At 44.8% G+C, this 13,846-nt stretch overlaps 1 protein-coding gene across 1 annotated transcript; it reads right to left on the bottom strand.

Moving 5' to 3' along the window:
- Window positions 1-1,555: 1,555 nt before the first annotated feature.
- Window positions 1,556-12,555, bottom strand: KCNV2 (potassium voltage-gated channel modifier subfamily V member 2). Its single transcript, XM_058565730.1, has 2 exons — window positions 11,161-12,555; window positions 1,556-2,033 (listed from the first exon to the last, which is right to left on the bottom strand). Exons 1-2 carry the CDS (start codon window positions 12,553-12,555, stop codon window positions 1,752-1,754), a joined length of 1,677 nt encoding a protein of 558 aa, XP_058421713.1. The 3' UTR covers window positions 1,556-1,751.
- Between the last annotated feature and the right edge of the window lie 1,291 nt (window positions 12,556-13,846).

Here is a 13,846-nt window from a genome sequence, read left to right as displayed (position 1 = left end):
GGCAAGGAGACTGATTCAAAATTCTTCCCTGTTTTATTTGGCAAGAGGGGAGAGAAGTCCTCCTTGGCCGAGGGTCTTGCTGTTTGGGTGGGGTTTTAGGACTTGAGGGTACCTTTGTCTCTCAAAAGCAATAGTATAGGGTTGCTGGGTTTAGCAAACAGCAATACAGGACACCTAGTTAAATGTGAACTGCAGATAAACAATAAATAATTTTTTAGTAAGGAAGAGCCTTAGGGATCAGCCAGACCTCGGCTTGAAGCCCAGCCCCACCATTTACTGACTGTGTCAACTTCGCCGAATTACTTAACCTCTCTGAACCTCTGTTTCTTCCTAAAACAAAAATGAATATAATATCTTATTTAGGGATGTATTAAGGATTAAATGAAGTTGTAAAGTACAACCCACTGTGCCTGTCACTGTAGGAACACACAAAACAATTACTCTTATTTTTACGACACAAGTGTAGGTCCAGTCCTGCCTGAGACAAATTTGATGGTCAGTGTGGCAAAAGCTCTGGTAATGGGGCAATCTCTGTTTGCTCAGTTCAAACGAGCCTTTCATTTCAGGGCTTCAATTCCAATAGTCCTACGGAGGGAGGAAGGAATGAGGAGGAAAAGGGGGCATGGAGAGAAAGGACCAGCGTCCTGTGGGAATTGGTTCTCTGACCCACAGATGGAGCCCAGAGTGGAGGCCTTGTAGACTTAATTCCCTTTGCTCAGTGGTCAGCCCAGAAAAGTTGTCCAAAAGGTGGGGTTTTTTGGTTTGTTTTTGTTTTTTTCGTGGAAAGGTGAGGGAAAGCAGGCCCAGAGAGGTGAGGACATGTGGGGGCTCCCATCAAGGGAGAGGGGATTCGCTCACTTTGCTATGTTTCACAGGTCAAGTCTGGGGGCTCCCACATTAAGTCTACACCAGGGTTTCTCAACTTTGGCTCCAGTGACGTTTTGGGTCAGATAATTCTTTGGTGTGGGGCCTGTCCTGTGCGTGTTTAGCTGCATCCCAGGCCTCTACTTACTAGGTGCCTGTAGCCCCTCTCACCCTCCCTCACCACGGTGACAATCCAAAATGTCTCCAGACACTGCCAAATGGGTCCCAGGGTGGGGGGGACGACAAAATCTCTTTGGATTGAGAACCACTGGTCTAGAGAATCTACTAGACAACACTCACTGGAACAATTCTAACAGCTACCATTTATTGAGCATTTATAAATATTATCTCCAATCCCTACACTCATATTACAAGGTAGGTCTTATTACCCACATTTTACAGTTGAAGAAACAGTTAAAGTAACTTGCCCCAGATCCTACAGCTGGTAGACTTGGGCTTCTGACCGAGGCTGGTGTAACGTCAAAGCTCATACAGTTCCTGCTGCAACACTCCCTTTCTCTGGAAAATTAAGGATGTTTTCTTCTTTAATGTAAGGAAATTCTTCTCAAGTCAACTCAAGTCCAAAAATATTGATTGAGAAGCCATGAGAAGCTACAAGAGAAATCTAAAATGTTGTTCCTCTCAAGGAGTTTTCAACACCCACGTCATTGGGAAGGTCAAGACTCTCACACAACACAGTTAAAGAGCAATATAAGGCAGCAGGGGCCAAAATGAACACTTCTAGAGGTAGAACTTTGTGAGCTGAATGCTCTTTCTGTATGTCTGCTTCATGTGCCCTTTCACTGCCAATCCTAATAATAAAAAAAGGAAGGAGAAATGAAGCCTTGAAGTTCACGGGATCTACCAGCCACACATCTTACGAAATATTAATTCTCTCTCCTTGAGGTGGGCTGTGGGTTGCTTCCAGCCAAACACTCAGCCATCTTCTTTCTGGCTCTCTGCAGGAAGTCCACCTTTCCCCTTTCCCTTCGGATGGCAGTGTACTCATAAGCCTTGAGCTTGCTGTAGTAATCGGAGAACTTGTTGTAGAGGATGGAAATGGGCATCCCGTTGAGGATGATCCCGAAAGCAATGCAGAGGAAGGCAAAAAGCCTACCCAGGTGGGTCTCCGGGTACATGTCTCCATAGCCCACAGTGGAGATGCTAACCTGTACAGGAAGGAAAGCAGGATGGAATCGTTAGCATCATGAGGGAGGAGAAGAAAGGGAGAGGACCAGGCAGGGAAGTGTCCTCTTCTTCCTGAAGGTGCACGTGGGTCATGTAACAGCTCCCCACGGAGCCAGCTTTAGGAGATTCCAGAAAGTCTGCCTGCAGGACCTGTGCCATGGAAAGAACACAAGCTCTGGAGCTGTAGGACTTGGGTTTAAATCCTGACTATCACTTATAAATTTTCTTATATACAATACAGGGGAGATAATACCTACTTTAAATATGAAGAGCATGTAGGATAACGTGTAAAGTTGCTGGTGTAGAATGGGTTCAAAAAACGTAGGCCTTTACCTCCCCTCTACTGGGCCACCTTTAGGATGGGGGTCCCTGGATTTGCCTCCATGATATACGTACTGGAAAGAGCTTAGAACCAGTCAGACCTGGGTTCAAGTCCTGACTCTGACCCTTCCTAGCTGAGTGACCTTGAGCAAAACATTCAGTCTCTAAGCCTTGGTTCCTTCATCTAAAATGAGAGGATAATACCTAACTCTCAGGATTCTCATGAAGACTAAATAAGAAAATGAATATAAAGCACTTAACACAATATCAGGCACACAAAAGGCATTAAACAACCTCCTCCGTTGTCCTTCTGTCATCCTTAAAATGGAGACGACTGTAACACTTCTCAGAGTTCTTATGTAGTTCAAATGAGAGATTTTATAAGAAAGTGCCTTAATTGCAAATGTCTGGAGGAACACACTCTCATTATTTTGCGAAAGGATTTTTGTAAGACATCACCGACCAAAAATATGTTCACCTTGCATGAAATTCTTCCCATCACTCTTATCACACTGCTTTAAATTCCACTAATTAGAGATTTATTTAGGTTAACAAACTTCTGTTTTAAAATGCAGATGCCCATGGGACTAGTTATCAGTCAGTGTAGCCAGAGAAAACCCGGGAAAATCTCTCAGGGCCTGTTTTTCATGGCTCATGTACTAAGACTCCCTTTGGTCCCCAGACTGTTGGCGAAATTACTAGAAGCCTTTTAGGCAGGGCTGTTGATGACAGTTGAAAAAATTGTGCATTGCACAACTCTAGGGGGCACTGTTGGCTTCATTGATTTGCATTGTTGTTGCTACAGTTTTCCAGCAGGTGGTAGTAAACTGTACAAAGTCATCTTGTTGATCCATACCAAGACGGCCTATAGCTTAGAAACTTTAACATTCTTGTTTTGATGATGTAGGGGGTAGTCTGAGCTTAGAATAAGGGTGACTAATTAATTAAAATGAAATGGAGAAGTGGGCCAGCTGGGCCAATCTGGTGGAGCTGATAAGAACCACAGCTCCATGCAGCCCATAAAAAGAAAAGTTGCACCTCCTCTGTGGGGTGGGTGACACACCACCTCTCACTGCTCCATCTCTGATGAGAGACCTGCTGAGGGGTGGGTGGCCCCTAACAAGGTGGAAGAATCCAAGCAAGCATCTAAGAGAGGCAGGATGGTACAGACTAGGTGAAGGAAACAGGTATGGATGGCACTAGGCTATGTGGGTCTGAATCCACTTCCCAGCTATGTGACTTGGGCAAGTCACCTAAATTCTCTCTGCCTCTGTTTCTACTTTCAATATGCAGGGAGAATAACAGTACCAACCTCATAGGGTTGGTATGGGAATTGAAGGAGTGCCTGGCACAGGCATGTGAGTGATAATGTTAGTTCTTATGCTTATTAGACCAACGGGCTGTGGGAACCGGCTCCTCCCTGGCTCCTGCTGAATGCTGTGTGAGGGAGATCATCTGGCTCCAGTAGAGAATCTCCTTTTCCTACCTTCTGTTTTTTTTTGTTTTGTTTTTGGTGAGGAAGATTGGCCCTTAGCTAACGTCTGTTGCCAGTCTTCCTCTATTTTATATGTGGGATGCCACCACAGCATGGCTTGATGAGCAGTGTGTAGGTCTGCGCCCGGAATTTGAACTGTGAACCCCGCCAAAGCAGAGCACGCAAACTTAACCACTACGCCACCGGGCTGGTCCCCCCTTCTCCTATCTTCTGGACCAAGGGGTGATGAGAGGGAGTGATAAAGTGGGATCATAGGTTAATCTCAAAGTATGCTTGCGTTCTTGTGTCTCTTCCTTCATGTGTTTCTTGTCACTGGCCCTGTCAAAAATAAAAGAAGCTGAGTCAGACTCTGTCCTGGCGTGCGACCTGAACAACAGTTTTCATATGTCACTTCACACCTCCGTGGGAATGTTTAGTCAGTCTACTTTCCCTGGAGGAGGCCTAAAGGGAGTTGGATATAGGGATGAGTGACAGGAAGGGGTAGTTTTAGAACAAGAAGCATCTATTTAAAGCCAAAGCAGAGGCTTTGAGGTAAACCAGCTCCTCCAGGGTGCAAGACTGGGGGAGAGAGGGGAGGCTAGGGGGAGACAGAGGAAGGAAAATAACTGAGACAACGTACCTATTTTAAACTTCTGATCAATCTCCACACTGGCTTTGCTTCACACCCATCCCCAACTTCATTTTCTTTTGGGTGAACTTTGAGTAAAAAGTCAAAAGCAAAGAGAATTGGCTTAAGGAAGACTAAATATTTGATGTGCATAATATGGTCTAAATATTTTTATATATCTTGGATCTCTATTTTTAGACAAAAGATCTGTTCTGCTCAGAGGCTCTGTATGACTGGCCCTGAAGAATCTATTCAAAATGCATAGCTAATTTATGCATTGTCTGTTTTGTGGATAACTTGACTCAACTGTGATCTGTTTCTTGCTCCTTAGCTCCAAGAGGAACTCAGGATTCCTTGTCTTTGGGGAACTCTTTCTCCACGTTCCACAGGCCAAATCATTTCTCCCTGGATGAGCGTTAAAAATTGAAGGCCCCAGATTGACCCGTGCCTTCACAGAGTGAGTTCTCAAATTAGCAGGAGTTGGAATTGGAAATATGACCAAAATTTCTACGATCCATCTTAATATCCTGAAAAACACTGGCTGGCTCAGCCACTGTATAAACTGGAAACTTACCATTCTTTCAAAAACTTACATATTTTCCCTAGCCTTTGGGTCCCAAAAGCTAGAATGTGACCTTCCTCGCAGCAGCTCACCCGCTAATCAGCAAATCCTGGCCTGCTAAACATTACAAGGAAGACAAGCATCCAATGTTTCTCTGAAACTTTAGAATGACTATACTTGAATTTCTCCTTCAACAAGGAATGTTTGTTTCCTTCATAATGAATTAGACAGAGATTAAATCTTGGCACTCAGTAATCCATGCATCTAGGAATTATGATCCCAGGGAATAAAACTGATTTTTCAAAACAATTAACACCCCTTCCAGTTGTTCCCAAAGAATTTGAGGTAGTAAAGACTAACATTTTCTGCCTAAAAGTATTATATATGTCAATGCTTGTTGTCCTTTAAAGGATTTTGGTTCAAAGGCTATAGGTAGCCTATCCATGCTACTATCGCTACAAACATTTTAGGAATTCCTCTTTTGGATTATAATCCGCACATAGGATTCAGTGGCATGACCTTGAGACAAGTAGTCTTATCCACCTTGAGGGTTACCTCTAGGTGCCAATCTTAAACTCAAGGGTCTTGACTTAAAATATTGAATCCACCCTCAAAAAGGGAAAGATTGAGCAACATTACAAAGAGGCAAATGCACATGTCACAGGCTCTGAAGATAATTCCTCAGTGGAATTCAAAGAATGTTTTGATCAGTGGAAGTACTGTAAGAACGAGGTCATAGGTGACCACCTTGAAGAGAACAGCCAGCCTCATCTGTATATTAAAGTTCTGACGTGTACATAAATTGTATAATAAAGAGGTGTGCAAAAGCTAAGATAAGTTGGGGATCTTATCTATCCACAGAAAGGTACACAATAATGGTGATGCCCTCTGCATCCTCAGCTTACTTGGTACTTCTCCCTGCCCTCTACAATTCTATCATGTCCCCCTTAGGTCATACTGGCCAACAGGAGGAGCAGAGTTTAAAGAGATAATGGAGAGCACCCCAAAATCAGGAGTCCACAAGATCAAAAGTCATAAAAGTGCCTAATAGCCTTTGCCCCATTTACGGCTCCTGTGCTATTTCTGAAGGAGCTAGGAGAACTTTAATGCCTTCTATGCTAGACATTTACCCATGGTCTCTCAGTCCCAAGCCTGACACTCTTATGTACTCTTTTCTGTAATTCTGCTGCTGGGAATCTGCAAACTACATTTCCCAGATTCCCTTGCCTGCTGTCTTCTGGTTATGTTCTGCCAATGAGAGACACTGTTGGGAGGCTAGAATGTGGGATGAGAAGATAAGGGTCTCTATGCCCCCTTCTGGTTTCTGTCATCATCCTCCAATAACAGCAGATAGCTATGGCTCAGGCATTGCGACACCAACCTTACAGTGTCATCTTAGGAGTCCCTGCAACGGCTACACAGGGATCCCTTCTGTACTCCTAGGTTCTGATAAGTCTACCTTCTCCTGTTTGTTCCCCCCATTCTAGGGCCAACAGCTCTTTCCTACAGTAACCAATCTTTGGGTTATCTCAGTTTGCCCTTTTGCTTCTCCCGCCTCCGAACACCTATATATCTATCTCCCTGCATCAAATTCCTTCTGTTTAAAATATCCACCTTTTTTTTTTTTCTGTTTTCCTGACTGTAACTTGACCGATTCACCTTCCAGATGGGTCTTCTCAAAGCAAGCAGGCAATCAGCAAAATAAAATAAATCTCAGTGAACTTGTAAGTGCCACCTATTTGCAAGGAAATAATAACATACTTTAGGTAAACAAAGATAGGAGTGTGGTCTCTGGGGCACAATTATCTGATGCCTCAGCTACAGATAAATTTTCTTTTTGAAGAGTTTTTGAAGGAATGAGTTCATGACATAGTTTCCTGTTTGATTTCTACAGCTTTAACTTGTTCTGGAAAGCTCAGAAGGAAATGGTCTGTTGAACAGTCTAATTGCCCTTTTCTACTTAAAAACACAGCCACACAGGAGGCCAATGATCACAGCTTCATCATAGAGCTAATTGTTCTTGATGAGCTGCGCTGTTCATTTCCCACACCCAGGCAACCCGGAGAGCCTCAACATGGCTGGAGCTGCTCCAAGCGTGGGCCTGTTTATCTGGACACACGGAAGCTCTCCCAAGATAGAACAGCTGACCCTTTTGTATGTCGTACAGACTTTCTCTTTTCCCCAGTAGAGAAGGAATCCCTCCTATTTTCCCCAAAATGAATCTGGGAGCAAACATTATTGCTTCCATGTGATAAAGACTATCAACCTGTCAGATATGGTAGCCTCTATTTATTGTGGATGGCCTTCAGGCTAGTACTTGACATATGTTTCCTATTACATTAGTGCTTACAAATAACCTCCATATGACAGACGAGTAGGACGGGTCTATCTTATATCCTAGTGCATGAGCATCTGCAGACATGCGTGTCCACGAGGGATTTGTTTTGCAGCTGTAGGAGAATTCACAATAATGAAAATTACTGTATTCCTCCTAAAACCCTGAGTTGAATGACAAAGGAAGTTTTCAGGATCTTGGCATAGAGAGAGGGAAGATTATTAAAAGCAAGTCAGATTTTGGAATTGTCTGAAAGTACTAAACACACATGGAAGAACAGATTAGAGAATCTGTCTCTCTGTGGATGAATATATCCCAAGGGAGACAGCACAGAAGTGGTGCAAGAAAATAGCAATCACATTTTTCTTTACCTCATCTTTAAATTTGCAATGTATGAGTGTATGTTTTCTGGTGTGTATAGTATAACTGAGCAGTAATATCTTACTGCAGTAGAGTGACTGTATTACTGGACCCGATTCTTTACATCTTCCTGTATCCAAGCTCTTTGCCATATAACTTTGCAGTGCTTTCCTACCATGAGTGGGCCAGCCTGCTCTGCCCTTTGGCTCTGAGTTTGACCTTGTGACTTGCTTTGGCCAATGGGTTGAACAAATGACATGAACAGAAGCTTCTACAGTGCTTGCATGATTGGGCTTGCACTCACTCTCTCTCTCTCGCCCTTTGCCATAGCCATGGATACATGCCTGCTGGAGGATAAAAGCATGTGGCCTAGTCTCCCTCTTCATCCCAGCTGTCAGTCAGCTGACTATCAGACATGTGAGTCACTGACACCAGCCCAAATGAGAAGAACCTTCTAGTTGAAACCAGTCTAAATTGTTGACTTGCAAGCTTGTGAGCTAAATAAATGCTTGACATTTTAAGCCATTCAGTTTTGGGGTGGTTTGTGATACATAATTATTATAGCAATAAATAACAAAATTTATGAATAACTAAATACACATCACTGATGTGTGCTCAAAAAATTTTAAGTTATGAGATGTATGATCAATAAAATACTTGGAGACCATTGGACCAGTTACTTTTAGGATTCCACTTCTCAGATTCTCATGTCTGTTTTGTCCTGTTTATTTAGATGAGTTTCTTCTCATCATTCAAATTTTAGCTCAATGTCATCTTCTCCAAGAGGGCTTCTCTGACTATCCCATCAAGGGTAGATTCTGCCACCCAAGTCACTCTATATCCTATTACTCTATACAAGACCCAATATCTGAAATTATTTATCTTTCTCCCTTAGAATGTAAACTCCATAAGGGAAAGGACTTCACCTTTTTTTTTTTTTTCCTATCACTTGGTATCCCTAGTGTTTAGAATACTACTTGGCATACTGGAGGTACTTAAAAAATTCTTGCTCTATGAATGAATAAGAAGGATTTTTGTGGATTACATGAAGAATTGGTCCTAATATTTTGCGTCTTTTTACCTTGCATCTACATAAGGAAACAAAACATTCAGTCTGCATCATTTTGACAGTGTTCTTTTCTCTTTGCTCTACCGGGAATATGGACCCTTAGTAAACAATATGCAGTGTCATCAGAAGTATGGAAAAGAACTGGGTTAATAACACATTAGTCCTGGGGAATAGAGCAATCCTCGAATATTCAAGGGGAATTGCTCCTATTGTTTTCATAGATTAGTTTAGAAACAAATACAAGTTATCAGTCTTTTATCTAATAATGATTTTTACTAGTATAAATAATTCTCAGAGAATAACATGGACCAAGGCCATTGGTAAAGGTAAGGGTTGGTAAATGGTAAGGTTGAAATGGGCAAATGTGGGCCTGTGAAAAGAGTGCCTGGTAGAGATAATTGCCACAAAAGATAACTCACATTGGTAAAAGCAACAATTGGTAAAATTTCTTATAGATAAAAACTGAATAGTGATTTAATGTTTATTGTAAAATTTATGGAAAACACTAATCTTGAGTAAAATAATTTTAGTTGACATAAAAAGGGGATAATTTGAAAGTTTTAGATGTCATTCTTCATTAAACAGATCAAGAAATTAAAAGGGATCAATAGGCATTCACTTCAGGAAATTTTTTTAGAAGAAAAATCCATTATTAGCAACAGAATTCTTATCAAAATCTTTATATTAATATACAAAAGGTAAAAAAAGTTTTGTGGGTTAAAATTATAGTCTTAAAGAGTCCAGTAGGTCCAGCCTATATATGCTAGCTTTCTAAGATACCTGGAAGAACGGAAACTCGACTCTCTAAAACTTGATATTCTATCCTCAGCATGTGGATCTGCTTCCTGCTTTACTCACCTCCAAAGTAAATGTCATTTGCTGGGGACAAATCATCCTCCACCAGCTCCATCTGTACACATGGTTTATCTACTATGGGGATGACCTTTCGTCACTTGGAATATGATCAGAGGCGTGGCATTTGGCTAGCTCCTTTGAAAAGGCCTAATGTCATCCCATCACTGAAGAAAGCTCACAAATCCTCTTGTACATATGAGTGATCCGCTTTCCAGGGAAGGAAAACTCACTGAACTGTAGAACTCTGCATGCTCTCCTTTTAGACACAAGGAAACTGAGGACAGGGAGTGAGGTTCCACAGTTAATTATGTAGGGTCACCCTCAACTTATTAGCAGATCTGGGACTAGAATCTAAATCTAAATCTTCCATCCCGCTTCTCTACACTGTGAGTAGCCCTGCATTGGTTCATCTCAGTTCACACCAGACTGTGGGTTCTGGCACACCCAATGTTGATGTTGAAAATATCTACTTTCTAACATGGGAAGAACTGGTTATATTTGCTTAATGTCTTTAAAAGCATTAGAAATAATCCACTTAGAAAAATAAAGAAACTATACATCTAGTTCTTTCCCACGCACATATATCCACTTACTTATTGACCCAGGAGGTCCCAATCAGCATTTCCAGGGATTCAGGGATTTAGTCTAGCACACCAGAAATACAGATATTGGAGTAAATGGCATAAATTATTACAAAAAGGCAAATACCAAAGAAAACAATGACAAAAATAAGTACTACACTGTGCAAATTAGGCAAGGCATGCAGAAGACTAAAGCTTGCAAGAGGCAGTGTTGGAGTGTGGAGAGAGAGGGATTTCGTCCTTGGACAGGCTTGGGTTTCAATCCTCGCTCTGCTACCTTGAGCTGTGTGTCTACACTCAAACTCTCGGCACCTCAATTCCTCTAGCTGTAAAATGGGGCAATAACACATGGTCCCGAAAGAATTTTAGTGACACTGGCACAAGTTGCAATTTTAGACGCTTCTTTCTACGCTCAGATTTAGCTACAACCAGAGGGATTTCAGTTAGGGTTGACATTGTTCAGCCAAGTCTTACTTCCTCCTCTGACTAAATCTACAGTTTCCTCCAAAAATTGAAGCCACTTCCAATTTTTCCTCTTTTAAAAAAATGTTGAGCATAACCACCTCACAGGGTTGTGATGCTGGAACAAGATAAACTTTATAAACTACTTAGGACAATAGGTGTTCAGTAAGTGGCAAATAACAAGAATGATGGAGCTTCTCACATACATCAACAATGAATCCTCTGTAAGATCTGTTTTAAAACTAAACTTAGATTTGGAGATTCCTAGGACCAAGTCGAATTCAGTTGCTTACTACAGTGTCTATGTCTTTCCAACCCTCTCACACCCACCTCTGTTTTTGTTAGCTGGAGGCAGCAATGGGATGGTTGTTGGGCAAGGAAAAATCAGGGGACGAAGACAGGTGGCTGATAACCAAGGAAAGGGGAAGAGAGCGGAAAAGCCCAAGGGCCTTGGTACTTACCGCCGCCCACCACCAGGCGTGGGGGATGCTGGTGAAGTTGGTGCCGGGCACGTCGTGTTCCACGGAGTAGGCGGCCGCGGAGAAGGCGAAGATGCCCATGGCGATGAAGAGCAGCAGGCAGCCCACCTGCTGGTAGCACTGGCGCAGCGTGAAGCCGAAGGCGCGCAGCCCGGTGGAGTGGCGCGCCAGCTTGAGGATGCGGAGGATGCGCATGAGGCGCATGATGCGCAGCACCTGGCCCACCTTGCCCACGCGGCCCACGGTCTCCAGGTCGTGCTCTAGCGGCGAGCCCTTGCCGTGCTGCTGGTCCTCGCTGGTGAAGCACTCAAGCAGCAGCTGCAGGTAGAGCGGCAGGATGGCCACGAGGTCCACCAGGTTGAGGGCGCTGCGCGCAAAGCGCCGCAGGTCGGGCGTGGAGGCGAGGCGCAGCAGGAACTCCAGCGTGAAGAAGGCGATGCACAGCATCTCCACGTGCTCCAGGATGGGCCGCGGGTCGCCGCCGCCCGCGCCCTGCTCCGTCTGATGGTGCATCTCCTCCACCGTGTTGAGGGCCAGCGCTACCACGGAGATGAGCACGAAGAGGCTGGAGGCCACCCCGATGACCTTGGCGGCCACCGACGAGAAGGGCTTCTCCAGAAGGTTCCAGAGGCAGCGCCGCTGCGGCCCGTAGAAGCGCATGTCGCGGAAGAGCTCCTCGGCCTCCTCGGCCTGCGCCTGGGCGCGCAGCTCGCGCTGGATCTTGAGCTGCTCGCTGAGCTCGTCGCGCCGCTCCTCGAAGCAGATGCGGCAGCAGCGCGGCGTGTACTTGAGCCGCACGCCCCAGTAGCCCAGCTCCTCCAGGAAGCTACGCGGGCACAGCTCGTCGCGCACCATGAGCACCCCGGACAAGTAGAAATTGTAGACGAGCTGGAACACGGCTGGGTCGCGGTCGAAGAAGTACTCGTCCGTCTGTGCCTCGTAGTCGTCGCACAGGGCCAGCTGGCGGCTGCGGTTGGTGGAGGTGGCCAGGCGGCCCAGGCGCGTCTTGGGGTAGCAGGCCAGCTCGATGTAGTCCAGGTGGTAGCTGTGGCCGCCCACGTTCACGTTCAGCGTGGACGACACGGCCGGAGGGTCCGGGCAGCCGTCCGACTGGACGGTGTTGGCCTCCTCTGGCAGCTGGTCCTCGGGCAGGTCGTCCTTCAGTTCATCCTCCTCCCCGTCCTCGTCCTCCTCGATGTAGTAGTTGTAGTTGCCCTCGGTCCACGGTGGGATGCTGGCCTGGGAGCCGGAACGGGCCCCCACGGAGCAGATGCTCCTGCGGTGTTGGCTGTCCCCTGCCTGGGACTCATCCTCGCCCTCCGTAGTATTCCAGGGCTTGTAGCTCCAAGATCGCCTCCTCTCGCTCTGTTTCAGCATGGCTGCGGGAAGTGGACCCCTGCTTTTCCTTCCTGGCTGTGCTAGGGTCCCTAGCCTGCTCGCTGCCACTAGGAGGATGGATCACGTGCTCTGCGCTGTCTTAGAGAGACCGGCCTGGACCAGCAGACCTACGGTCCCAGGCATTGCCCTCAGAGCTGCACCTCCTCAGGCCCTGGGCAGCCCAGCCTAGCCCAGCCTTCTGGGTCTGGACACATAAGCAGACTGCTGTCGACTGCTCTAATCTCGCTGATAAGGAAGAAGCAAGTGTTAAGGAGGGATTCAGATCCTCTTAGTCTGTACCCTCCCCTGGCCCCATCTGTGACGTAGAGAATGATTATGTGGTCTTAAATCTGTAGATAATCCGAAGGGGGCAGAGATTATTGCTAATAAAAATGTCGGCCAACCCTGCCTTTAGGAAATGCTTAGCTTAAGTGTGCTGAGATGAAATCAACTGAATTAGCTATAGAATATGATGCCTGTATCTGGTCGCTTAACTTGAAATTGCAGCCTCTGCCCCAGGTAAACCCATCATTAACAGGGACGCAAATAGCAACAGAAGGCTTAAAGTGGACTTTATGACAAGTCAGCTTTTCTCTCAGCATAGCTTTTGTTTCAATTATATAAGATCTCAAATGATCTCCTTTCCATCCATTCACATGATCACACTTTTTTTTTTTTTCAAATGTATTTTCCTTAGCAGCACTGTTCTGGAGTCCAGTCTGATCTTTAAGTCAGTGTCAGTTTCTCTCTGTCTGTTTCTCTCTGCTTCTGTCTCTCTGTCCCTCCCTTCTCTTAAAGGATAAGGACATGTTTCAAGGTAGAATCCCAGGACTGGTGGGTAGATGTTCTTAGAGCCTTGTGGCCCTGCTCAGCTGCTGTATTAGGATGTATATAAAGGTGGCCAGACTTCCTTCCAAGGAAAAGGTCTTCCTCATTCTTCAAGACATCACTTTTTAAGTCTCCCTCCATGTGTAAGGCACTGTACTAGATACTGGAGATGGAAACTTGATAGAAACGCAGTAGCAGCCCTCAAGTTGTTCATGGTTTTGTAGGTGACATAAATATTCAAACACAAGAGAGCGAGTAAAAAGTACTGGGGTAGCAGAGAAGAGGAAGGGATTTGCTTTGAGCAGAGAGTTTGTTTTTAAATTCAATTTATTTTGAATAGCAATCCACGTTCATGACAAAAATTCAAAAGGTACAAAGATGCATTACAGTAGAAAGTTTCTCTCATTCCTAACCCAAACTTCCAGCTATTGGGCATGCCTCTGAAGGGCAACCACGGTTAGTA

This window comes from Diceros bicornis, chromosome 22 (assembly GCF_020826845.1).
Source record: "Diceros bicornis minor isolate mBicDic1 chromosome 22, mDicBic1.mat.cur, whole genome shotgun sequence".
Taxonomy (NCBI): domain Eukaryota; kingdom Metazoa; phylum Chordata; class Mammalia; order Perissodactyla; family Rhinocerotidae; genus Diceros; species Diceros bicornis.
The sequence above is the reverse complement of the archived record's forward strand: the minus strand, read 5'-3'. Positions and strand labels throughout refer to the sequence as shown.